Below are 25,904 nucleotides of genomic sequence, written 5' to 3' on the forward strand. Positions count from 1 at the left end.
TTTGCAAAATATTTATTTCATTATTTTTAAAAGTGTGCCTTTTCAGTTGACAAGGGTATTTGTAAAATTTGGAACTGAAATGAGGGAAGTGGACACCTAAAGTAAACAGCCAAGAAGTCAGAGTTAATAGTCAATGCTGAGAGCCAAACATCAGCCTGATTAATCGGCTACATGGCCAATAAACTTAGAGCAAGACAACCATATTTATCTATTTGTAGAAGAAACTTCCTAAGAGATTAAGCAAGAATTTATTATGTAACTTTTCCTTATTAAAACAGTAACATGTATTTGGCTATGCAGTCTGACAAAGGCTCAGCATCTGTTCACTGGTGCCTTTCAAAGAATGCAAATACACAAGAGCCAATCGGAGAACCAAACAAGCCCCACTCTACTTTACTGAGTTTTGGGGGAGGAAAGAGGCAGTTCAGAGGTTAAGCAGAGATGTAGACTGAGCAGGATTAGACTGCTAAAGTAACCAGAACCAGGTGGTGGAGTGATGCTTTTATGCGGCAGGCCAGTTTAATACCAAAAAAAGTTTCATACTTACAACTGAAAACACATTTTTAGGATTAAAATATATTCCAGGTTAATTCAAACACAAGGCAATTGTCCAACATGAAGCCTTTATGAACTTCAACTGATTGGAAATAGCAACGTTTTTATTGGCTGTCATTTCGAGTCACATATTGTATACATTTATACAAAGACATAAATCATTCCTAAGAAAATGGATGGATTTATTTTTTCTCAACCAACCTTGAGCTCATCTAATGTATCATTTAAAGACACGTTTCCTGTTACAACAATCACCGTCGAAAAGAATGATCTGATCTGGTACAGTACACTGTTGCCTTCATTCATTGTGCTGAAGATGAACACAAAACTGCTTGATAACCAGCAAATTGTGGAGTCAAATTTAATTGACGAGCCAGGACTACACCATTAGATATTTAATGAGTCTTCCCCGGACTGACATATTCATTTGTGACTCAATCAGAAAATGCCATCTCAAAAGGACACACATACGGTTACTTGTAATATAACCTCTGACAACTGGAATGAGAGTGGCTTCTGAATGGGTTACTTCTTTCCGAGAGACAATCTGCAATAAAAGAAGATTTTGTCAACATCAACTATATTTTTACCCAATGTAATTAAGAAATCACAAAAATGCACTTTTTCTTTTTGAGGAGGCATACAGTTCTTACTTGTTAAAAGAGTCGTCCTGTAGATTCAGAACCAAACTATCTGCGCTCAGGTAAACCCTGTTCTGTGAAGCCGCCACCTGGAAAACAACCTTCATCTGGTCAGGGCTTTGAGAAAGGAAACATTCAGCTTTTTCCAAAAGGAATTGAATAAATGTTAAGCCAAAAAAATGCCATCTAAGACCGGCTGAACTTTGGCAGAACTGCTAGTGAACATCAAATATTTACAACACACCTTTTTCCAAAGCGTACGGTTTACATCAGGAAAAATCATTCACAATTCGGAATAAATGAAATCAAGTGAATAACAACATCGTACCGTTTTGGCGATGTTCTGCGCTGCTCTGATTCTTCTGAGTTTAAGGTATCCCGGGTTCTTTGTGACGGCCTCCCCTAACTGTGAATTAGACCAGATCAAACTAAAGTTCACATATTTATAGAGAAAATTATTCTCATATTATAAAATTTTCTCACATGAATAATATTTACATTATATAATACTATTCTAATATAATAATTATAATTATAACAACAGTAAATACAATGTGATATAGTAAACAAAATAAGAACATTAAAAATAACATTTTTAAAATACCCATGACATTTGGACTTGTGAGTGTTTGGCAAAAGTAAGTATTTTTAGGTAAGAAGCTCAAACCATTTTGGCTGCCTGGGCCTCTCCTTCAGCTTGGATGATTTTCTGCCTCTGTTCTTGTTTTGCTTTCTCCACAAAGAACTGAGCTCTTTGCGCCTCCTGCTGGGCTGGAAGACCATAAACACTTTTTATTACAGTAATTATGCCCACATATATTGTGCTACAGCACACAAGAGCCTAATTTTACCTACCAACTTGTTTGGCCTCCACAGCTGCTGTGTACTCCTTGCTGAAGCTCAACTCTGTGATGGCCACGTCGTCGAGAATAATGTTGAAGTCCTTAGCGCGTTCAAAGAGCTCCCGTCGGATGAGCAGAGAGACCTGCATGAAATCAGTGGAGAAGATAGTAAAGAATATAATCATTTTTAGACTGGAATTTGGAGATTTGCCTTCTTTTGAATATGGACTGCTCATATCTAGAATATGTGAAAGTCTTTCAAAACTGAGTAACAGATTGTGAGAAAATACTAACCTGGGCTCTTTGTGTAATTAGTTGGGATGCGTTAAATTTGGCGACCACACTCTTCAGAACTTCATTTACAATGGACGGCAGCACACGCTCATCGTAGTCCTTCCCCGGATGCTGGTACATGACAGGAAGGTTGGAAGCCACCGGTCGTGACAGCACACGCAATGCGATGTTCACCATCTGCAGGTCTGACCACAACTTACTAACAACATTACATATTCATGTAAGAAATAACAACTTAAAGACTTACAGATTTGGTAGCCACATTTAAATAATAGGTGAACGAATTATGACTGTTGAAATGAAAGTAAAAAAAAGCATGACTATGACAATGAAATAAGAAATTTTAAATTTACCTTTGCTTCCTGTTAAAGATTATATTTTTCTTGGTTTCGCTCTGATATCATATATGATTGGATATTGAAACCATGGTATCCTATAAGAACAATGTTGTTATTTTTTAGACTTTTTAAAGCTACAGCTTTCCTTTTTTATTATGGTGAGATAAAAAATTTGGTTTGCTTTCAAAGAGAACAAGTATAGAAAACTGTTCAACAAGTCATTAAAAACAATTACCTGAAGTGGAGACCCTCAGAGAGGACTGTATCCATCTGCATCCCTCCAATTCTATTAAAGACAACTGCACGCTGACCACCCTCCACTAGAAACAAGACAATTCGTGTGAGTGATGGCATTACCAGTCCTCTAAATTTATTATATTAATTTCAAAAGTTTAACGTTCAAAAATATTTTGTCCAAAAAGTCTCTTATACCCATCAAGGCTACATTTACTTGGTCAAAAATACTGTAAAAACAGTAATATTGTGAAACATTATTACAATTTAAAATGTTTCCTATATTAATAGATTTTTTTATTCATTCCTGTAAAAACAAAGATTATTTTAGCAGCCATTACACCAGTCTTCAGTGTCACACAGTCCTTCAGAAATTATTCTAATATGCCAATTTATTATTATTAAGGTAAAAAAAAAAACAGTTTTGCAAGGAAAAACCATGCATTAAGAGCCAGGGGGTGAAAACTTTTGAACAGAATGGAGATGTGTACATTTTTCTTATTTTGCCTAAATATCGTATTTTTTCATTTAGTACTCTCCTTCAGAGGATACAGAAGATAGTTACATGTTTCTCAGAAGACAAAATAAGTTAAATTTACCCTGATCTTGAAATTCAAAATGTTTTCACCCCCCGGCTCTTAATGCATGGGTTTTCCTTCTGGAGCATCAGTGAGCGTTTGAACTTTCTGTAATAGTTGCATTTGAGTCCCTCTGTTGTCCTCAGTGTGAAAAGATGGATCTCAAAATCATACATGAACTTTTGGAAAAAGTTCAAATACGCAGAAGATGCTGGAAAACCAAAGAATGTGCAGGAGCTGGGGGATTTTTCTGAAGAACAGCAGGCAGTTGAACTGCTCAGGACCAACGCAGGACTCATGAACAACTATCACAAAACAGAAAAACAGTCGTGGATCATCCAGGAAATGACACAAAGTATTAAGATTCAAGGGTGTGTAAACTTTTGAACGGGGTCATTTTTATAAATTCAGTTATTATTTTTTCTAGTGGAGTATATATAAACATCTGATATGTGAAATATGTTATTCAGGACAGTACTAAATAAAAAATAACATGCAATTTTCATGAGCTCTCTTATTTTGTTAAAATTATTAACATATTTGCATATTCTGCAAGGGGTATGTAAACTTATGAGCACAACTGTATGTATATATATATATATATATATATAACCTTTTTTCAGGATTTTTTGATCAATAGAAAGTTCAAAAGAACAGCATTTATTTAAAATAGATATTTTACTTTTGATCAATTTAATGCATCCTTGCTGAATTAAAGTAATTTCTTTAAAAAACAAAATCTTGATCACAAACTTTAGAATAGTAGTGCATAAATCTGCTCTAGACATCTGAGCTCTATTTCTAATACCTTTTTTATGTAATACTTTACACTATTGTAATACTGAATTACCTGTATATGTGGCCTCTTTGACTCCATAAGCAAGTGCACCTGCTCCAATTAATAACTTCAGACCAAGTCCAGCACCCTTTGAACCAGAGGACATGCGTCCGGCGAGATCCATTAGGTTCTGCAGCAACCTCTAGATTACAAAATAATAATAATCATTTTCAGTGGAAATTACATTGAAAATATTAACGTTATATCAATAGTAAAATCTTCACAGGGTCTTACCAAAAGGGTTAAATGTTACGACAGCGCCATCATTTGATACTTAATGGGTATAATTAATCATGTCTAGAATTTTCCAGTTTTCTATTTAACGTTGCTTTATTAAAGTGTTAATATTAATAACCATTGTCTGGCAAATGACTTTATTAGCTGACATTCTGATTCAGCTCATGGAAGCACAGGAACTGTGATAAACAAATGAGGAAACTTTGCATGAAAATATTAAAATTGATTGTGAGTCTACACCAACTACCTAGTATGCATCTAGTGTGTAATAACTACCTAGTTGTTACAGGTGATATTAACGTCAAAGGCCGAAGAGGCTTTTAGAGCAGCCGGTATCAGGAGTCAGGACTTCAGTACAGGTATTCAAAGTCAGAAGCTGTTATTCAGAAACTATTAATATTTAAATCCCTATTAATAAGTCTAATTTTAGTTTAGATCTCTGTGAAGGGCTCTGACAGCACGTTTACTCTTAAAATGTGCTTTAGTGTATGAGCAGATCAGGGTTACTGATCATGTAACGTTACTGTATGTAACACTCTCTTTCTCTTACGATTTCTGTTGCCAAGCTGAATGTGACAGTGTATAAAAAGCTGCCCCTTTCATTACTGAGCATTTATAAAATTATCATGTTATAAATAAAATTTATTAAGAAATAAGATAGTATACTCACGTTAGGCTCTTTATTCGCCATACTTGCAAGAGCTACCCACCCAAGGTTGTCATGAACAACTTCCGCTCAAACCGGATGGAATTCTGGGTAATGTAGTACTCTTGGTTATATACACGTTTCGGACATTACTACATAGAGAACGGCTAATTTTTATAAAGCAATTATATGCTAGGTCATATCCAAGACTATATATTTCATTTAAAACAAATTTGATGTAACTAGGCCCAAATGACAGCCATTAAGATATTTTAAATGGATAAAGATTTGTTCTCTAATTAATTCTATGCGATTAATGTAAAAATCAAAATGCACAAACTGTTTTAAAACATCTGAACTGTTTTTGATTTGTTCTTATTTTCTACTTATTTTATGTCATGTTCACGGACATGCAATGTGTGACATTAAAATTGGCCACAAAAACATTCATTATAAGATCACTCATTCTGCCGAGAATGACTTATGGAGAAATGCCAGAGAAAGTATTAATATGAATATTTTAATCCATAATTATATCATTTATTTTAAAACACAGCCTATCTTACAGTTTAACTAAAAAAAAAACAAAGAAAAAAACAATGAGACCATGAATAACCACACAGACTGGGAGCAAACCTTTTAAAAACAGCTGATAAGGAAGCAGTGTACATCGCAGGATTGAATTTAAGAAGGAGAAGAAGAAAAATATACAAACAGGTAATTTACACAACCAGGTTGTCATGAGCATGATAGCTCTTATGTACAAGTCCTTATCTGCCATAAAACTGGTGTGACCATTTGTCTTGAAACTGGGTTTTACTGAAATGTTCCCTTTAATGCTGTTGTCACAGCGCCTCAGAAGAAATACTCAGTATGTAGAGTGTCTCCTCTGGCTATTCAGACTTGTAGTGATGGGTCCATGCTCTGGAGTGACAGTAAAAAAAAAAAAAAAAAAAAAAAAAAAAAAAAATGAAAAGGTTCGGCATAACACTGGAGCAGATACTCCAAGGTTTCCTCAGGTCAAATTCATATAAAGCATGATGGGTTTGTCAGGATCCACAGAGAACTAATCAATCATCATGTCTCAGACATAGAAGAGTCGTACCCGGGATGTGCTGACATGAAGATCGTCATCATAAAACTTGGTCTCTATAACAACATTACCACTGCAAGAGACGAAATTTAATGTGTGATTAATCCATGAGCAACTTTTACTAATATCTAATACAGGGACACGGGAAGTAGGGGTGCTGAGGGGGCTGCAGCATCCCGTTTTCACATGGTTGCAAATGCAACGCCAAGTTTGTTCATTTAAATTTATTCAGTTTTAGCATTTAATAATTTATTTGTAATGATCTCTGAAATGTAAATTGTAAGTGGGCTATAATAAACCCATGTTTATCTTTATAAACATGATTAATTTTACTTGTGATGTTTTCTATATGGGATGATTAGCCTAATCCTTATGAACACGTGACGCTGGCGTGTGGTATTAGACATGAACTATACAGAATGCGAACAAGATTAACTTTAATACAAGGAGATAATGGCGCAAAAGCAAATTTCAGATTTTTTTAAATTCCCATCCTAGCAAAAACTTCCCAAAATAGGCATCCAACACCAGCCCCAGCACGAGCACCGACGTAAGTGAACCAGCTCCAGCACGAGCACGGAGACAAGTAAGCCTAGCGGACCCAGCCCAACCCCCGAGATTGATCAGCTACTATCGATAATTAAAAAAATGTGATATGCAGTCAAATTTCCCAGTGTGTAGGCCACTTAAACGAGTGTTCATATCGACGCACTTGTAGTGCTTTGTGCAAAGCCAAACTCAAAAAACCACTCTGAAAAAAAAAGACAAGGTACATGTGTAAGTACTTTGTTTTCACAGTCAGGCTTTCAAAAATCTTTTCAATTCAAGTCAAATTGCAAAAGGTTTTCACATTACACAGATAAAGTAACCTGAAAAGTCTGGAAATTTATATTTTATATAATATCAGTCTAATTCCACAAAACCATGAAGGCAAGCATATATCAAAATGTAAATGGCCAACTGTTGTGAATTAGTGGTGAATGTGTAATAAATGGTTTATTGAAAGCAATCTTAGAACATTGCATTTAAATTATACTGTTCAGGTTATTCAAGAATATTAAGAATAGTACAAGTACATGTTTAAATGTTTCACAAGTTACATGTACCTGTGATTTGGACTGCATTAAATCTAAATCTAACTAAACAATGACTATGATATGAAGGTCACATTAATGCAATATCATGATCACATGTTTAGCAGTTTATATATGACACATTTTAGCAGTGTTTAGTTAGAATGTTTATGTTTATGTATGTTTAAAACCTCTGTAGCAAAGATGAGAACGTATGGTTAGTATGCAGTATGTTTTTGTCCAAATTTACTAAAGGAAATAAAGGTGGTGTTTTTTTAATAAAGTTTTTTCTTTTTTACATTCTTTGATTTCAGTGGTGACACTGTTAAAAAGGATTATGTCCTTTTTTATCAATGGACAATGATTAAAGTCATGGAGCTCCTTACTTGAGAAGACATCTCTGTGTTAGATCATTTGTGACCCTGGACCACAAAACCAGTCTTAAGTCGCTGGGGTATATTTTTAGCAATAGCCAAAAAAACATTGTATGGGTCAAAATTATCGATTATTCTTTTATGCCAAAAATCATTATGATATTTAGTAAAGATCATGTTCCATGAAAATATTTAGTAAATTTCCTACCATAAATATATCAAAACTTAATGTTTGATTATTGATATGCATTGCTAAGAACTTCATTTGGACAACTTTAAAGGCGATTTTCTCAGTATTTTGATTTTTTTGCACCCTCAAATTCCAGATTTTCAAATATTGTCCTATCCTAACAAACCATACATCAATGGAAAGCTTATTTATTAAGCTTTCAGATGGTGTATAAAACTCAGTTTTAAAAAATTGACCCTTATGATATTTCAGAACCAGCCACTTTACAAAAGAGAGCTCTAATTTTATGCTACTATCATCACTGCTATTCCTTATCACTAAAGTGCAATGTGCAAGAAAGAATTAGAACAACCTTCTAGGCACTGGCCTTTAAAGAAAACTTTTTGTTCCAGTCGGAATTTTTCCAGTTTTTCTGCTGAAGAGAAATTCAGCTCTCTGGAGACAGCTTTACATTTCAGGATCTTCTTAGGAACCCGAGCTGGAAAACAAAATCATATGTTAGTTACCAGACATGGCCCATTCTGTACCAAATTCAGAACTGAAAACTGATCTTGACCTCTCACTGACATCACTAAAAAGAGCAGTGAAGTAGTGGACATAAGAGAAGAATTGGCATAGCTCAATCGAGTCAATAGTTTAAATCTTTAATGCAAGGTAATGCCGAGAACCACAAACCTTCATGTTCTACCCCAGGAAGAGAGAGGTCTTCAGTTCCCTGCCAGAGAACCTTCCCTGTCTCTGCATCTCTAAGATTCATCCAGTTTCTGAAGACACGTTAAGGCATGCTGAACAGACTAACAATGAAAATGTCTCCTGATATCAGGGCCAACTTTCTAAAAAATGGCATTTGACAAGAAGATAAATTTGCATGATGTCAACGGTAGATAAAACTTCTCCAAATGAATAACTGGAGTTTTGTGTCAGGCTCATTGGGCCACAAGTAACAGTTCACATAAACATGAAGATTGTGTTATCTTTTACCTCATGTCATTTTAAACTTGTATGACTTTTTTTCATCAAAAGAGATGTTTAGAAGAATGTTCAATAGCCATCAAACTCCAAAAAGAACAAAAAGCTATATAAAAGCAGTCCATAAGACACTTGCACTATATTCCAACTCTTCTGAAGCACATAATAGATTTGTGTTAGGAACACACTTTAATATCTTGCTTGTTTTTTGTGTTCCACAGAGAAAAGTGAGTAACTCTCAAAGGGCATGATGAGTTAAATATTCCCTGAAATTATGTCTAAATTCAAGAGCATCTAATCACTACATTTAGCAGCAATTAGTCATAAATGTCAAACGCAAACAAGCCCAGCAGGGCTAACTGAAACAGACCACACTTGAAGTCCAAAAACAGTCTGATCTGTCAGCTAAACAATGGATTGTGACAATGTCCTTTACTTTGTGTCAATGACATCTGACCTCTTCATCTTCAGACCACCTGTATGAGTCTTTCAGGCTAGTAAAGCACACTCACACAAGGCAGCATGTGTCATTACAGGTGCATAGCACAGGCCGTAGTTACCAACCCCGTGAGAACTCAGTCAGGGCTGCATAAGTGTGCTACATGTATCACTAATCCTAATCTATCTCTCAAGCATTAATAGCGACACATAAATGCTTCTTAACAAATGCAAATCCCTAAATTGTTCCTGTTGGAATAAAAAGGGCTCATCATAAAAATCCTTCATTAAAAAGTAAATAATAATAATAATAATAATAATAATAAAAAACTTTTATTTTGGATGCGATTAATCGTTTGACAGTTCTAATAATAATAATAATAATAATAATATTATATATATGTATATATATATATATTTATAAAAAGTATTATTTTTAAATTATTACTTATTATTATTAATAATAATTATTTGGTTCTACTCATTCTTATGGAGACTCAAATTTATACTGAACAATTCTGAGGCATTAAAATTCTTGAAATGAATCCTGAGACTCAAATAACCAGAAGCATGAGCCAGGATTCATTCTCAAAATGACCTTTACTGAATAGATCCAATATATTCATGCACAATGTATAGACTGCAAAAAACAACAATTACATTTTAGATGTTACACACTCATATGAATGTGCTTAAACATCAATTTGGCAAACTCTAACTTTATGAAAGGTTAAGAGATTCTCGTATTTCCAATTAATTTTATGTGCTATATATCCTGTGATATATTTCACCTTGAATTTACATGCTAACAGCTGAAGTCACTAAAAATGAATAACTACTCCCTTAAAGTGCCAGGCTCTGTATCTGATGAACCAGGCGACTGCATTTGAGACTATTGGTGACAGATGTCTGTGGGATCTCACCTGCTGAGCACACTGAGAGAGTCGCAGGGGAGAGACCCTTTTACTCACAAACACTGTCAATGTCGAGGTAATTAGTCCCTTCGGCGCCAATGCTTTCATGGAAGCCACGTTCATTTTTATTAAGTCATCTATTGTTGCCATTTCCAGTCTGTTGATACTGATGCAAAAGGGCTAACTGTGTATAGTAAAAAAAAAAAAAATCAGTACATCAAACGCATCACATTTTGCCTTATTAAAAATTATGGCAGTGAAGGCTATGTTAGTTCTAAAGCTTTAGCAAAAATACACACAGTACTGTGTACATAAAACTGGGGAACATAAAACTAGCCTTGAAAGCACACAAAATCCACACACCTTTAAAATATCTAAATACATAATTTGGCACATAATACAAGTCTTTTCCATTATTTAACACATTGTTCTTTTGTAGCCACTCAAGGGGATGGTGCTTTGCACACAGTAGTCACCTCTGGGGCACACTGGGGTAAAGAACTACACAGGGCAAATATAATGAAGCCTGGAAATAAAATTGCATAAAATAGCCTTTGAAAATTGGTCTGTGCTGCGTAACTACATTGTACCAGATTCACGCTGCTACAAAGAGCTGTGCTACTAAGATGACACATATTTGGTTAAAAAAAAAGAAAAAAAAGCTCTGCTCTAAAATGATGTTCAGGGCCAATGCAATAATAGACATTATGCATAAAAAGATGTTTCTAAATAGGTAGTGACATCTATGGCATACCAGCCCATTCTCCAGTTTACTATGAACAACTGCAGCATACAGTTTTAATATTCTATATAAAATGATACCTGAATGTTTTATCCAGACACTCTAACATACACTACCATTCAAGTTAGGGGTTGGTAAGATTTTTTTTTGTTTTAGAAAGACATCTCTTATGTTCAACAAGGCTGCATTTATTTGAACATTTGAATTTTGAGCAGCCATTATTCCAGTCTTCAGTGTCACATGATCCTTCAGAAATCATCCTAATATGCTGATTTGGTGTTAAAGAAACATTTCTTATTATTATCAATGTTGAAAACAGCTGTGCTGCGTAATACTTTTGCAGAAACTGAAATGCATTTCTTCAGGACTTTTTGATAAATAGAACGTTTAAAAAGTTCAAGTGTTCTTTTGTAACATTCTTTCACTTTTGAGAAATGTAATACTTTGCTTTGTAATTTGTATTACAATGTTTGTAATTTGTAGCTTTGCTGAATAGAAGTGTACATTTATTTTAAAAAATGTCATGACCCCAAACTTTTGAACAATAGTGTAAATCCAAAACATTTCCTTACAGACGATCAACACTATCGTCCACAAACCTTTCACTGAAAGATAAACATTTGCATAAGTTTTAATCATTTTCCACAGCTTTGCCACAAAGCAGCACAGAGTTGGATGTGAGGAGCATAAGGCAGCAAATCTCTGTCCTTTCAAATCAAGGATTTAAGAATTACCAGCCTGTAAGACAAACCCTTGCTTTCCCAGAGAAGGTCACACAGGGTAGACCCATGTCTACTTGAAGAAATATTTGGAAAACAGTGTACATCAGGACTGACAGGGCAGTCTAAATGTTCCAGACATGACCATTTTCACCCCATCAGAATGTTCTGGTGCTAGTGTGATTATTCTTGTCAGATTTACAGAGCCTATTATAGAAACACTAGCAAATGTTATGTAATCGTGATGGCAGGCACAAACTGTGTGAGGAGATTTCTCCTGTCTAATGCACCTGATCCCAAGAATCAGGTGCCTGTCAGTCTCATAGTATCCTGAAGCCCATGTGAACATTAACCAAACTTTCATCTGAAGGAAAGAACAACATCCCCCAGTTAGTTACTGATGCTGATATGCTCAAATAAATGTCAAACTTAGTGGGAATTTTACCTGGAAGTGCCTATAATCTTATAAGCACTACCAGACTGCTTTGAAATGACTTTCTTCAATATAATTAACTCCAATAGTAAATTTCAATACATATGCCAGTAACTAGGTATGCATATTAACAAAAACAAGCATATTTATACAATTTATAGAATAACAGACGTAATCTGGATTAGAGAAATTACACCATCTATTCATTCACACACTAACAAACAAACTGCTCATATATACCGACTAAAAACTTTACAGGATGAAATCATAAGCCGTTTAAAAACTCAACTGGACGTTTAAAAGTGTTAATACATCCAGAATCAGCCGACTGACAGTCTGACATCACAAATATAGCCAGTTTGTTTGTTAAAATAAAAGGCATTTCTATTTATAGATGGATATTGTTGAAACTGAAATCTAGTATCGAACATAACTAAGAAAGCATAGCATAATATGAAAATAGTTCACCTCCCAGTTTGTCCTGCTAACTGTAACCAGCATCTCTTACAGCATCAATAATACTAATCCTAACCGATAAATGAATTACCAATCCAGATTTACACCTGAATAAACATAGCTAGCTATAATGCAAAGTTGTGTGAGTTTGAGGCTTGTAGCTAACAGGCTAATCTGTCCCATCATCAGTTAAGGATACAGTTTAAACCCCTTCATAATCTCCTTCGCTCTGTCTTCATCCGAAGACATCTTTTTCCTGGATCTTCAGCTTCAGCAGATGAAACGAGACGAATAAAAACGTTCCGCCGAGGAATAGCTAATAAATATTGGACAAAATAGTTTGTTAATTACATAAAATCCACTTCGAAAAAGCTTTTAGTTACAGTGACATCCAGCTTTAACCTGAACGGATACACTTGATCCGCTCACAACCTACCGTAAATAGCTTTTTGTGGGAGACTGATAGCTGGTTCGACCAATCATCTTGCGAGTTTTCGAAGGCCTGGATTAAATGCGCCAATCGTAGCGGAGATGCAAGAACCAGGGCGGGGTTTGGTTGCGTAGGGACGCGTCACCGATGGCAACCCCTCAAACGTCCTTCGAGCGCAGCAAAACGTAAGCGCGTGTGAGACAAAAAGTTATCTGTACATAATTTGCTATGGAATCAATAAGGCGCTTCAGGGGATAACATATAAATACATTTCAGATGAATAGCGGTCTATTTATGGACAGTGGGCTTTAAACGATGCCAGTGTACGTGCAGATTGTTCTCTTTTTTATGTAAAATATTTTGATGTCACGAATTGTAGTTAACAAACATGACAAGTAAGTTAGTTCAGACAAAAAGACTCATGTAGTCTATAAAAGCAGTTTAGCAGTTTACTATATAATGAAAGCTCTGTGTCTGCAAATTATGTGTCTAAAAGAAGCCCTGCGGCTAAGCAAAAACCAGCACAGGGAATAATGATGGCTATATTTGTGCAATTTATGAACTAGTCTCAAAATGCTGTCCTTGTGACTGAAGAGCAGTCATGTAAAAACCACAGAGATCTGTATAGAGTTCTCCACATGTCTCTGCTCTACTCAGCACTACACTACAAGAACAAAATTTAGCCTATATTAAGATCAATGTTTTTATTATAAACAATATATTTTATTATTTATTTTATTTTATTGTTTAATTTCATGCAGAGAGGACCTGTAATGGCAGAGTGTGGCCAGGGGATGGTGCGATAATACAAGCAAAGAAAATAACCACTTTTGCAGAGCCTTGACCTCCAACTTTTCAAGACATTAATTAATTTCACCTATTCATTCCACTCATTACATGTATTTGAAATGAATACATGATTTTAGCTTACACATAGTAGTAGTATGCACTGAAAAAAAAAAAAAAAAAACTTTGTTTGTACTCCATTTTATACTTTACGATAGATTTAAAAATAACAAAATAAAATTTATATTTTCTAAAAGTTAGGCTATATTTTTCAAATTATTAACACATTAATAACATGTATTATAATAATGTTTTATAATAGAAAGGCTCATCCTAATGTAAACAGCGTGCTTCAGTGTAGTGCAGAGTAGAGCAGAGGGTACTTTAAATTCATGAATTCTTTTTCCATCAAAAAATAAATAAATGAATATATGTAACAGAATATAGAAGTAAAGTTAATGGACACTTAATCATTCATTAACATTACCACAAAAAAATAACAAATAAAAAATAACTACATATTCTACAGCATATTACAATGGAGATATATCATACTTCAACCACAGCTCTGCTATTTCAGAGATATCACAGCCAAGAGTGAAAGGATGAGAAACTGGGAGGAGAAAGCCCTTATATTAACAGTAAATTTTATGTCTCTGCAGTGGTCTGCAAAATCCCATGCAATCTATTACATAAATTGCTGTCTCTGCCTCTCCCAGCAACTTGAAATATACTTGTGCATGGATTTCATTTTTCCCTTACAAATACTAAATTTGACATTGCATCTTTCAGTCAGACTGCTCAACCACAAATAGCACTGTACACTGCATTTAAAACAGGAGATCTGTGCATGTTCTTAGACTTGCAAACTGGCGTAAATATTACACAAACACTATAAAGTTCCTGATTAATAGGTTAAAAAACAGGAAATCTCTTCCAAGGAGACATTATGCCAGAGAATACACTTTCACATTTTTATTATTTTTCAAGCAACTGAGCTTTACATTGAGCTAAATGTACTGTTACTCAAATTCTGTCAAGTGTCAAATGTTGTTCTGGTCAGTGTCAGTTGACTCAGTGATGGAGAATGATGTCATATGAAAGACAGGAGCAGAGATCCTCTACGCCACAAACTCATCACTTCAAATTACTCTTCCAGAGAGGAGACAAACTTAGACTTGAGCTGTTCAGTTAATAATTACACCTTTCACCTCATCTTTAATGCATGATTAGGTCTCATATCAAAGGTGGTATGATGAAAATGCTCACAAAAATTAAGACAGGCCTACTGACGTATATACCCCATAGTACCTCTCTATTTTCTTAAGCACTCTTTCAACCTCTATACACCTTATATAAAATAAGCAAGGCATGTTTTAGCTACTACATATTTACATGAACTAACTGATCTATTTTTAAGCAATACTCTTTTAAGAATTACATTCAGTAAATTTCATCATCTGCTGTTTTCAATAAATACGCTTCATTTTAAAGTTTTATGTTATTCCAGTTCTTTGAACGGAGAGTTGCTTTTGTGGTTGTTATCGTGACAGTTCAGAGCAGTGAGGCCATTACATAAAAGACAGTGCTGAATCCAGCCTCACACATGTAATGCTGTTTTATGATGTCAGAGCTGCAGCTGTTCAAATCATTTCGACAAAAAACAAAAATCGCATTACCAGTTCCCAGGAAACTGCAATATTTTGCACCCTGTTGTTTAGTGTGGTAATCTCTTTACAATCATATCACATCAAAAAATGTAATTGCTTTTGGGATAGGCCTATTTTAAAACATGCAAGATTGAAGAGAATCTATCTCTCTTTCTGAAACTATCCAGCAAGCACCCAGGACACCCTAGCAACAAACTAGCTACCATTCAGAACACCATAGCAACCACCCAGAACACTATAGCAACTGCCCAGAACATCGTAACAACCACCGCAGAACATACTAGAAATACCTGAGTAAGTACAAAGCAACACCTTAGCAACCGCCAAGCAACACTCTAACATCTGCTGAGCAACCACTTAGAACACTCTAGTAATAGCATGGCAACACCCTGGCAACCACCCTAGAATCTGCCTACAATGACAGAAAACGTCTCAGGTTACTTATGTAACCATGGTTCCCTGAGTAGGGAACGAGACACTGCGTCCTCTAGGGGTCGCTATGGGGAACGCCTTGTCGTGACCCGTGTCTGAAGCATACATTGAAAAAACACCAACAACACGTTGGCCGGCGACAGTCAAAACACCTAGTAACTGCATCACAACAACTGTCTAGCAATCATACATAACAACAGCATAGACAGCCACACAGAACACCCTAGCAACCACTTAGCAACCACCCAGAACGCCCTGCCAAACGGCTACACCCCCTCAACCACACAGAACACCCTAACAACCACTTAGCAACCGCCAGAACACACTACCAAACGACTATAACCTCCCAACAACACAGAACCAAATGACACTACCAAACAACTACGCCCTCACAACCACACAGAACACCCGAACAATGACTTAGCAACCACCCAGAACACCCCGCCAAATGTCTACACCCTCACAACCACACAGAACACCCTAACAACTTAGCAACCACCCCGAACACACTACCAAATGACTATGACCTCACAACCACACAGAACACCCAAACAACCATTTAGTAACCACTCAGAACACCATGCCAAATGGTTACACCCTTACAACCACACAGAACACCCTAATAACCACTTAACACCCCGTCAAATGACTATGACTTCACAACCACACAGAACACCCTAACAATCACTTAGCAACCACCCAGAACACCCTGCCAAATGACTGACCTCACAACAGCACAGAACACCCTAACAACCACTTAACACCCCGTCAAATGACTATGACTTCACAACCACACAGAACACCCTAACAACCATTTAGCAACCACCCAGAACACTGAGCCAAATGGCTATGACCTCACAACCACACAGAACACCTTAACAATGACTTAGCAACCCAGAACACACTACCAAACGACTATGACATCACCACCATAAAGAACACCCTAGCAACTACATAGAAACCAACCTGAACACCCTAGCAACTACCTAGCAAGCACCCAGAGCACCCTAATAAACATCCATCCACCCTAATAACACAGAAGACCCTAGAAAATGCCTAGTAATGCCCTCACAACCACAAAAAACATCCTAGCAACCACTCAGAAAACCTCAGCAACTGCCAAGCAATGCCCTCACATAAAACACCTTAGCAACCACCCGAAGCCCCTAGCAAAATCTAGTTAAACATAACTGTTCTACTCTTTGACTGCCATGACTGGCTTTCAGATAAACACCAAAGAAATATGGAGATTTTAATGAGAAATCAGCCAGTCGATTGCACTCAGTGCTTTTGGCCACACGTGTGCCTTTTTGCTGTTCACCCCATGAAATCATTTTCTTTTTGAGTGAATGGAGAATAAAGACTATTCATATACTGTATGAGGGAATGCTTGAGCTGTATAACAGCTCTCGCACGGCCAGTGTGAGTCCATTGTGACTCTCAGAATCCTGAGCAGAAGGTCCAGGTGCACATCAACAATTCAAAGTTTTTCCTGTATGTATCTTTAGCACACAACTTATTATATCGATTTGGGTTAGTTATCGCCGACAAAATGACCAAATTATCCATTATCCTTTAAACTTCTCTCTTCCAGGGAGAAATTATACTAGAATTAGCTCTAATGTTGACTGGAAATGGAGCTGAACAGGAAATAGAGTGTGTGAAAAGGGCTTGCAGTGGCTAAATGGGAGAGCGCATAAAAAAGGCAGGAAATTAGGTAAAGCTCATTAAAAGAGAGTGTTGCAGCTGGAAGATAAGCAGACTGTGACTTCTCTATTAGACAGCTCGTTACCTGGAGTTATCGAGCAGCAAAGACCAATCATATTGCATGCAGCTATAGACTAAAACAGAAGATAGATTAGTGTCCACAGAGACTTCTCTGAAACAGAGAAACTATTAAAGCTTTCAGACATATCCACACATTCAGCATATCGTATTTTACCACTTTATCATCAGGACATTTGCAAGTATGGAGCATTGCATCTGATCTGTGAAACTCTGAAATGTTATTTGCTGATTTACATTTAGATCTGTCCACTGTGATAACAGTAAAATTGATAAAACCCCCATTTGTCAGGCAGCTAACTGTTCCTAATCAGAACCGAAAGCTTTTTCATCAAAACAGGCACATTGATTTTTCATCAGAACTATTTTTGTCCTCTTTCCCCATGCAAGTCCCATCCAGTGTTACAGTTATAATTATTGTCTTGTTTCCAGTCGCTCAGACAACATTAGCTGGTATATTAGTCCTGACTCTGCAAATGGAAAGAAATTATTAGTTCAATGTTAACTGAGCATTACAGTGACATTGAGCTCTCAAGCAAACTGTGCTGCCTAAATTCACCGTTTTTCTTTACAAAGATACAAAAATATTACAGTTTTTCCCAATTGCTTCGGCTCAATTCTTGAATGAATTTTTTTAAAACACGTGTGTGTGCAAAAGAGGTTTGCTGATCAAAACTGATGAGTTGATTCTCAGTGAAACTGTCATACTCTTCACGGCTTCTAAACATTATTTAATTGTGTGAGCCATCACATGCAAAATGATCCTTTCGACTATCAAAATCTGTCAGACGTATATATTCCATTAATATCTGTGACATGGAATGTTTTGTTTATATGTAACACATTGTTACAATAGTTAAGTATTTCAAAGAAAAACTTTTACAAAACAGCATTAAGAGAGACACAACTGACAGAAACTATCAACAAAAACTAAAACAAAAATTATATATAACAAATATTTACAGGGTTGACTGCCATGGTGAAAAACTATAGGTTTTGAATCATGAAATAAATGGTTTGGATGAGTAACAATTTGTGTGTACATACATTACATTTTGTTGACATGCAATAGTACAATGGCGTTTTAGTGCTGTAAAAAAAATCTAAGATTAAAGTCATTATATTTCGAGAATAAAGTAGAAATTACGAGAATAAAGTTGAAATATTTCGAGAATAAAGTTGAAATTACGAGAATGAAGTCGAAATACTTTGAGAATGAAGTCGAAATACAGAGAATAAAGTCAAAATATTACGAGAATAAAGTCGAAATACTTTGAGAATTAAGTCGAAATATGTCAACTTTATTCTCGAAATATTTCGACTTAATTCTCAAAGTATTTTGACTTTATTCTCGTAATTTTGACTTTATTCTTGAAATATTTTGACTAAATATAGAATAAAGTCGAAATATTTCGAGAATAAAGTCGAAATTACAAGAATAACGTCAAAATTACGAGAATTAAAGTTATTATATTTTGAGAGTATAGCCTATTGCGCATTCAAATGGCCCTAATTGGGAACACTGGGAGAAAATCCAAAGTCTCAGCTTTTAAATTCTGTCAGTTTTATAGCAAAATACAAACAATATGTCTTAATGTGTTTTTCAAGCTCTTTAATGTGGCTTGACAGATTGCTGTATTCGCCTCAGTTTAAGCATCATGTGAATCAATCATCTTTACGATTACAATTAGACATTTCATTAAATTAGGCTGTTTTTTTCCATGCCTTTTGATGTGCCTTCACATTTATATCATGCTATAACTTGAAATAAAGAGGAAAAACACATTTATAATTTGTATTTCGTGATAAAACTGACAGAATTTGAAAGCTGAGCTGTGTTATATTAAAAGCAACAAAGCACAAAGCTTACTGCGATTAGGCTACTGGTGCGCTACAATGAATGCATTTGAAGAGGTGAAATATGGCCTATTTCCAATCATTTACTGTATTATACCGTGAATAAACAGCTTGTGAATAGTCACTTAATGTTATATACCTCAGAAAAGACAATAAGTTGGAGCCCCAGAAAGTTGGTCCCCACAGACATTTTTTTGCGGAGTAGTGGAATTTAAAAAAAATAAAACAGTATAATTTAATGAATTGATTCACATGAATACAGGGATCTGTCACGCCACATTGAAGAGTTTGAAAAACACATTGTACATTCTCAACATTGTTTGAATTTCGCTATAAAACTTCTCGGTTACTTGTGTAACCCTCGTTCCCTGAAGGAGGGAACGGAGACGTTACGTCAGTCGTGACTGACGAATTGGGATCTCGCCCGAGAGCCCAATCACCTTCGAGTGTTAACTAAACAAGCCAATGACAGTTGGCGTGCGTGTTTCGCCACGCGCACCCCGCCCCGCAGCGCGGGTATAAAAGGAGAGCGCGTGCAAACGCACATCAGTTTTTCGCTGAGGAGCCGAGACTACGTGCCCCGGCCGTACAGCGGTGGTACAGCAACTGTGGCGACGGAACGTAACGTCTCCGTTCCCTCCTTCAGGGAACGAGGGTTACACAAGTAACCTAGACGATATTTCTTTATCTTTTGTTCTTTAATTAACATTAATGACAGACAGTAGCGGTATTATTAGGCTGCTGTCACTTTAAGACCTAATGCACAGAGCCAATATTCTGTTACATGTGCGTTTTTTCTAAACTGTTTACGTAAAACGTAAAACAAAACTCTCTGTTCACAAGGATATTTTGACATAATTGCGTGTGTATTTGTCAGTTTAAGTGAAAAAGATGCAAAAGAAAACTGAACTCAGTGTTTGCGCACTATATGAGAGGCGGCTTTTATCAGTGCACATGCTTTGGATGTGTGTGCAGTACAGAAAACTATTTCGCGTCTTCTTGCACTTGAATGGTTTAAAATCATATTAAAGTGCACAGACAAATTGATAAGCGGAGTCAAAATGTGTGTGTCTTATCAAATCCACGGTTCTTGTCATTTTGGAACCGGTTCTAAAGTAGAACCAGTTCTCGATACCCAACCCTACAAATAATAAGGGCGAAATTAAGTAAGTAGTTAGTCAGCAGGTCATGTGATCTCAAGATAGCTGCCACCATGAGGGGAGACCCCACTTATATGACTAGAGTCTTCATCTTATTTGAGTGTGTAAAATTTTAAAGAAACTTGTTAAAAGTACAGTAAGGTTTGTTTAGGAGTAAATCTTGAAAAGAGTGAAAAGATATGTATATATAAAAAAATATCTATTGCACTTTTAAGCCTGTATACATGTGTTTTGTCTAAATCCAAAGTAGTGTTTTTCTGCTTTAAATGTTCTCACCCTCCGGTAACCGTTGGGCCTGGTAAGCTAAGACTATAGCCTCCACTAACCAGTGGGCAAGTCTTTGTTTGGAGACAGCCTTTCCCTTCTGCTGTCCTCCGAAGCAGACAAAGAGCTGGTCTGAGGTCCTGAAGCTCCGCGTACGGTCCACGTAAATGCGCAGAGCGCGAACGGGACAGAGCAGAGCGATGGCTGGGTCTGCTTCCTCCCGGGGCAGCCATTGCAAGTTCACCACCTGATCCCTAAAGGCGTGGTGGGAACTTTGGGCACATATCCAGGCCGGTGTCTCAGGACAACGTGAGAGCTACCTGTTCCGAATTCTAGGCACGAATCATCGACCGAAAATGCCTGCAGGTCCCCTACCCTCTTGACCGAGGCCAATGCGGTGAGGAGCACTGTCTTCAATGACAGAAACTTAAGCTCTACCGACTGCAGAGGCTCGAAGGGCTCCTCCTTCAAGGCCGTCAGGACCGAGGGGAGATCCCAAGAGGGTAACAGGTGAGGGCGCGGAGGATTTAACCTCATTGCCCCTCTGAGAAACCTGATGACCAAGTCGTGCTTCCCCAAAGACTTACCGTCTACTGCCTCGTGATGCGCGGCAATGGCGGCAACATACACTTTAAGGGTGGAGGGAGACAGCCTTCGCTCCAACCCATCCTGCAGGAAAGAAAGCACGACTGCGATCGGGCATCTACGGGGGTCTTCCCGGCGGGAAGAGCACCAATCGACGAACAGGTTCCACTAATGGCAACCCCCGCTGACGCGCCGTAACACCAACGCTAGGCTGTTTTCCTTGCAGACACTCGCGGAGATTCGTCCTAGTAGAAGGCTCGGCTCCGAAGCGAAAAGCTGATGTGCGTTTGCACGCGCTCTCCTTTTATACCCGCGCTGCGGGGCGGGGGAGCGCGTGGCGAAACACGCACGCCAACTGTCATTGGCTTGTTTAGTTAACACTCGAAGGTGATTGGGCTCTCGGGCGAGATCCCAATTCGTCAGTCACGACTGACGTAACGTCGAACGTAACTGACTGAAAGGGAACTGACAGATTTTGAAAGATGACACTTTGTTTTATATTAAAAGTACCAAAAGTACAAATTATTGGGTGGCTGACTCACTACAAATTTCACTACAAAAGACGTAAAAAAAATTTCCAAGCATACTCCCTGCGACAGTTGGTATGATTTTTGCTAATAATCCCATATTCATTCAACTCAATTCCGGTGGCCTGACAACTTCTCCCGGTGCTCCTAATCCGAGCCATTTGCAAGTATACTCTCATTATAACTTTAATTGCTACAATTGAATTCTCGTAATTTTGACTTTATTCTGAAAACATTTAGACTTTATTCTCGAAACTTTTTGACTTTATTCTCTAAATATTTAGACTTTATTCTCGTAATTTTGACTTTCTTCTCAAAATACTTTGACTTTCTTCTCAAAATATTTTGACTTTATTCTTGTAATTTCGACTTTATTCTTGAAATATTTCAACTTTATTCTCGTAATTTTGACTTTATTTTCAAAACATTACTACTTTAATCTCGAAATCTTAGTTATTTTTTTTTTTATGTGGCACTAAAACGTCATACCATAAGAGATGTGATGTCCCATAAAACAAGACTTACAGTCTACAGAATGTTAAGAATGCTAAGAAAAATGAGCTAAAGCAATTTAGAAAAACTGTAATATGAGCCTTTTATTGGCCAAAAAACGAGCTTCTACATATCGGTCAAATTATTAATATCAGTGCACCCATAGCAATAACAGTGTGTCAAGCTTTGCCTTCAAGTTTTAAAAGCCTTTAAAAGTGACAGACAGATAAAAAAAAATAGACTGTAGATGCTGTTACAGTCAGAAATTTTCAAAGAAAATCTATGGCATTTAAGAGTGTTTGATTACAGGAAATTGTTATGCAGACCATTTAGAAAAGAAAAAGTATACTGAGTCAGAACAGTTTGAATTCATGAATGCTCCAGGTTGAGCTAGTGTTAGAATTTTAAGTCTGAAAATTATAAGCTTTAATATCATTATGTTGCAGTAATAATTAGTCTGTATGTTTTGTTACACAAAGGGGATGGCTTTAAAAACCCAAAGAACCCAGTCATCCACATTTAGCATCTGCTTCTATGTTCTAATAGAGAGGAGTCTTAATAGGCCTCCATGAAGTTGTCAAAATGGAAACACATTTCTGTATGAGAGAATATGACTAGAGTATAAATAAATAATGTGAACACATTTCATTGTTGTACAATGAAAATATGCCAACATTCATAGTTTTATCATAATGCAAGATTTTTCCATAAGGAAACCACTAATGCAAATAGCATTCTTAATGGCTGTGTGCACCTACAATTTCTGTGGAAGGGTTGGATGAGAAAAAGCATCTGAAAATCTGCTTTATCAGCAAAAAATCCACCTAATGTTTGTTTTATGTTCAAATTCCAGCCAGCTGCCGGGCCTGTATCCGATCCTGGTGGGAAATAACAGAAACAGATGCATGGTGCTGGTGTGAATTACAGATATAGCTCTGGATCACATCCTCAGCATTCAGACGTTTTTGTTTGTGTGTGTTTCGCATCCTCTAAGCCTTGCAATTTAATCACCCAGATTGCTTTTGATGCCTTTATACTTCAAACGCAGGCATGGTAATTTATCAGCAGTGAATGAGAGGTATGGCTCTGAACATTACTTTGACAGCCTAGGAACACAGAGCGCTGTTTGCCAGACAACCTCACATCTGGGTTAATATGAGGTTATTTTAAGGATCAAATCATCCATACGAACAAGGACAGTATTTCCTAGTCAAAGCTATTGTCAAATATGGGTGAACAGGCCATCTAGAAATGAGTGCTGGAGGGTTTTCAAACACATTCTTATTAAAAGGTCAGCAGAGTCAGGACTGAGCTTCGAGAGCTGCTGTATTTAACATATGTCTTCAGACTCTCAGCAATAGCTTTGATAAAGGTCACTGAAAAGCCTCTGTGAAAATGAGTATCTGTCTATAATGGGCAAAGAATGAAGAGGAAGTTGGTGGGTTTTAATGATTGTTAATACATCACAGTCACACACACACACACCAAATTGTGTTTGCTTCTTGCTCAGTTAATGTAACACAAACATTTGGCCACAACATTAATTTCATGTCTTTTTCAAAAACAGAGTTTCTGTTGCAAATGTTGCATATAGTAAATAAAGTTAGCATATTTAGCATACAAAGGTGCATTGCTGCTAGCTAGATGCAAGAAATTAATTGGACAAATCAAATTTGATTGGGTTTACTGAATTGTTGCATTGCACAAAAAAAAAGCTGGGCTGTATATTCTTAATTTCTTTCAGTGTTGGGTAGTTTTTGTGTTATCCAGTGGCAGAGTCAGCACCCTTCCCCCACCCTCACCCGTGGATTTACCCAGCCGTTGCGTTAGTGGACGCGGGATTTTTCCATTCTCTTCAGGAGAGAGTAGTCGAATTTGTGAATTTCTTCGGTAAAATACAGGTTATACGTTGGTTTTATTTAATCGTAACTGTGCTGTAACGCTTTATTTTTTGGAACACAAGTACAAGGACGCGATGTCAGTCACCTCAACGAGTGTTGCATCTGACTGTCTTTTCGTGTGCTGGAAACGTCTGATCTGATGGACTGCATAACATAACTAATTTTATTCCTAAAATGCTGAATCTAATTGCATTGGGCGTTAAAAAGTGTTCTTAGAGCTGTGCACTGTTTATTCATGGGCAGGTTATGGAGTCAATCACAGTACCTTTCGGCTATGAGTGAAACACGGGGTGGCGGTCTGAGATTCGCAGTTCCCCCGGCGAACACGAGCCCAGCTCCGGCACGAGATCCAGCACCGTTACGGCGGAAACGGTGTAACAGAGACCGGTTGATTTTTGCTCGTAAATGTTATACGAGTAAATAGTTAAACGAGTTTAAATGTATGCAATATTGTATACGCGTTAAAAATGTGCTTTATTAAATAAAAATAATATAAAATAACTCTACTCCTCGAACGTAAAGGATTTGTAAACTAGTGGTTGTGTGTCATGTATTTTACAAAGATTTAGAGAATTAACTTAACCTATAAGTACTAATTTATGTGTGAAATATAAAAAAAGCTATATGCTGTCTAAATGAATTGATGAAACAAACCCATTATACTGGGTTAAATAAACAACCCAACTTGCTGGGTCAGTTTAGCCTAGCATGTGTTCTGTCCTATATTTACCCAGCCACTGGGATAAAAACAACCTAAATTGGGTTGTTTTAACCCATTTTTAGAGTAGGTTTTCACTACACAAGGTATTTGAGATTAGGGGTTTTAATGTAATTTAAAACCCACTTCAACAATATCAACATGTCGTTCCAGACCTGTGTGACTAAAGATGAAAGATGAGAAATGTCTCTGTCTTTTGATAGAAATCATTGGGAACCAAAACTGTTTAATTACCAACATACTATAAAAAAAAAAATTCTATTTGTGGTCAACACAAGAAAAGATTTTTCTAAAAAGATATAAGAATTATCCCTTAATTCACGATGCCATTGTTATCATTAAATCCTTTTGATAGTGTCATACAGAAATTAATCATAACAGCAACCTTTGTCTTTATCGCCATAGCAATAGCACGGAATCATACAAGCATGTAGAACCACACTGGAAGGCTACAAATCTTCTCAGCACAGGTCTGAATGGGATAATGCAATCCGTTTCTGAATGTTTCACATGCGTTACATATATATGGAGTAGGACTGCACGATAAATCGCATGCGATATTTAACGCGCATCTTATCAGTAAAGCTGGTTCTGTAATCAGCGGTAAATCTCCATCACCTGCGTGCTTTCACAGTGAGCAGCATTAACTACACAGAGCCGTTGTTCACTGACGAGCTGCGCCAAACCACGTTC

At 36.7% G+C, this 25,904-nt stretch overlaps 1 protein-coding gene and 1 pseudogene across 1 annotated transcript; both read right to left on the reverse strand.

The window, feature by feature from the left end:
• Window positions 1–497: 497 nt before the first annotated feature.
• LOC107709184 (prohibitin-2-like) lies at window positions 498–5,293 on the reverse strand (annotated as a pseudogene).
• A 1,701-nt stretch (window positions 5,294–6,994) lies between these two features.
• LOC107709174 (retinal rod rhodopsin-sensitive cGMP 3',5'-cyclic phosphodiesterase subunit delta-like) lies at window positions 6,995–13,050 on the reverse strand. The gene is made up of 4 exons (XM_016513586.1): window positions 12,804–13,050; window positions 8,609–8,697; window positions 8,286–8,411; window positions 6,995–7,047 (listed from the first exon to the last, which is right to left on the reverse strand). The coding sequence occupies exons 1-4, from the start codon at window positions 12,851–12,853 to the stop codon at window positions 6,995–6,997; spliced, it is 318 nt and encodes a 105-aa protein (XP_016369072.1). The 5' UTR covers window positions 12,854–13,050.
• Window positions 13,051–25,904: the final 12,854 nt, after the last annotated feature.

Source organism: Sinocyclocheilus rhinocerous, unplaced genomic scaffold (assembly GCF_001515625.1).
Source record: "Sinocyclocheilus rhinocerous isolate Xijiao unplaced genomic scaffold, SAMN03320098_v1.1 scaffold55, whole genome shotgun sequence".
Lineage (NCBI taxonomy): Eukaryota > Metazoa > Chordata > Actinopteri > Cypriniformes > Cyprinidae > Sinocyclocheilus > Sinocyclocheilus rhinocerous.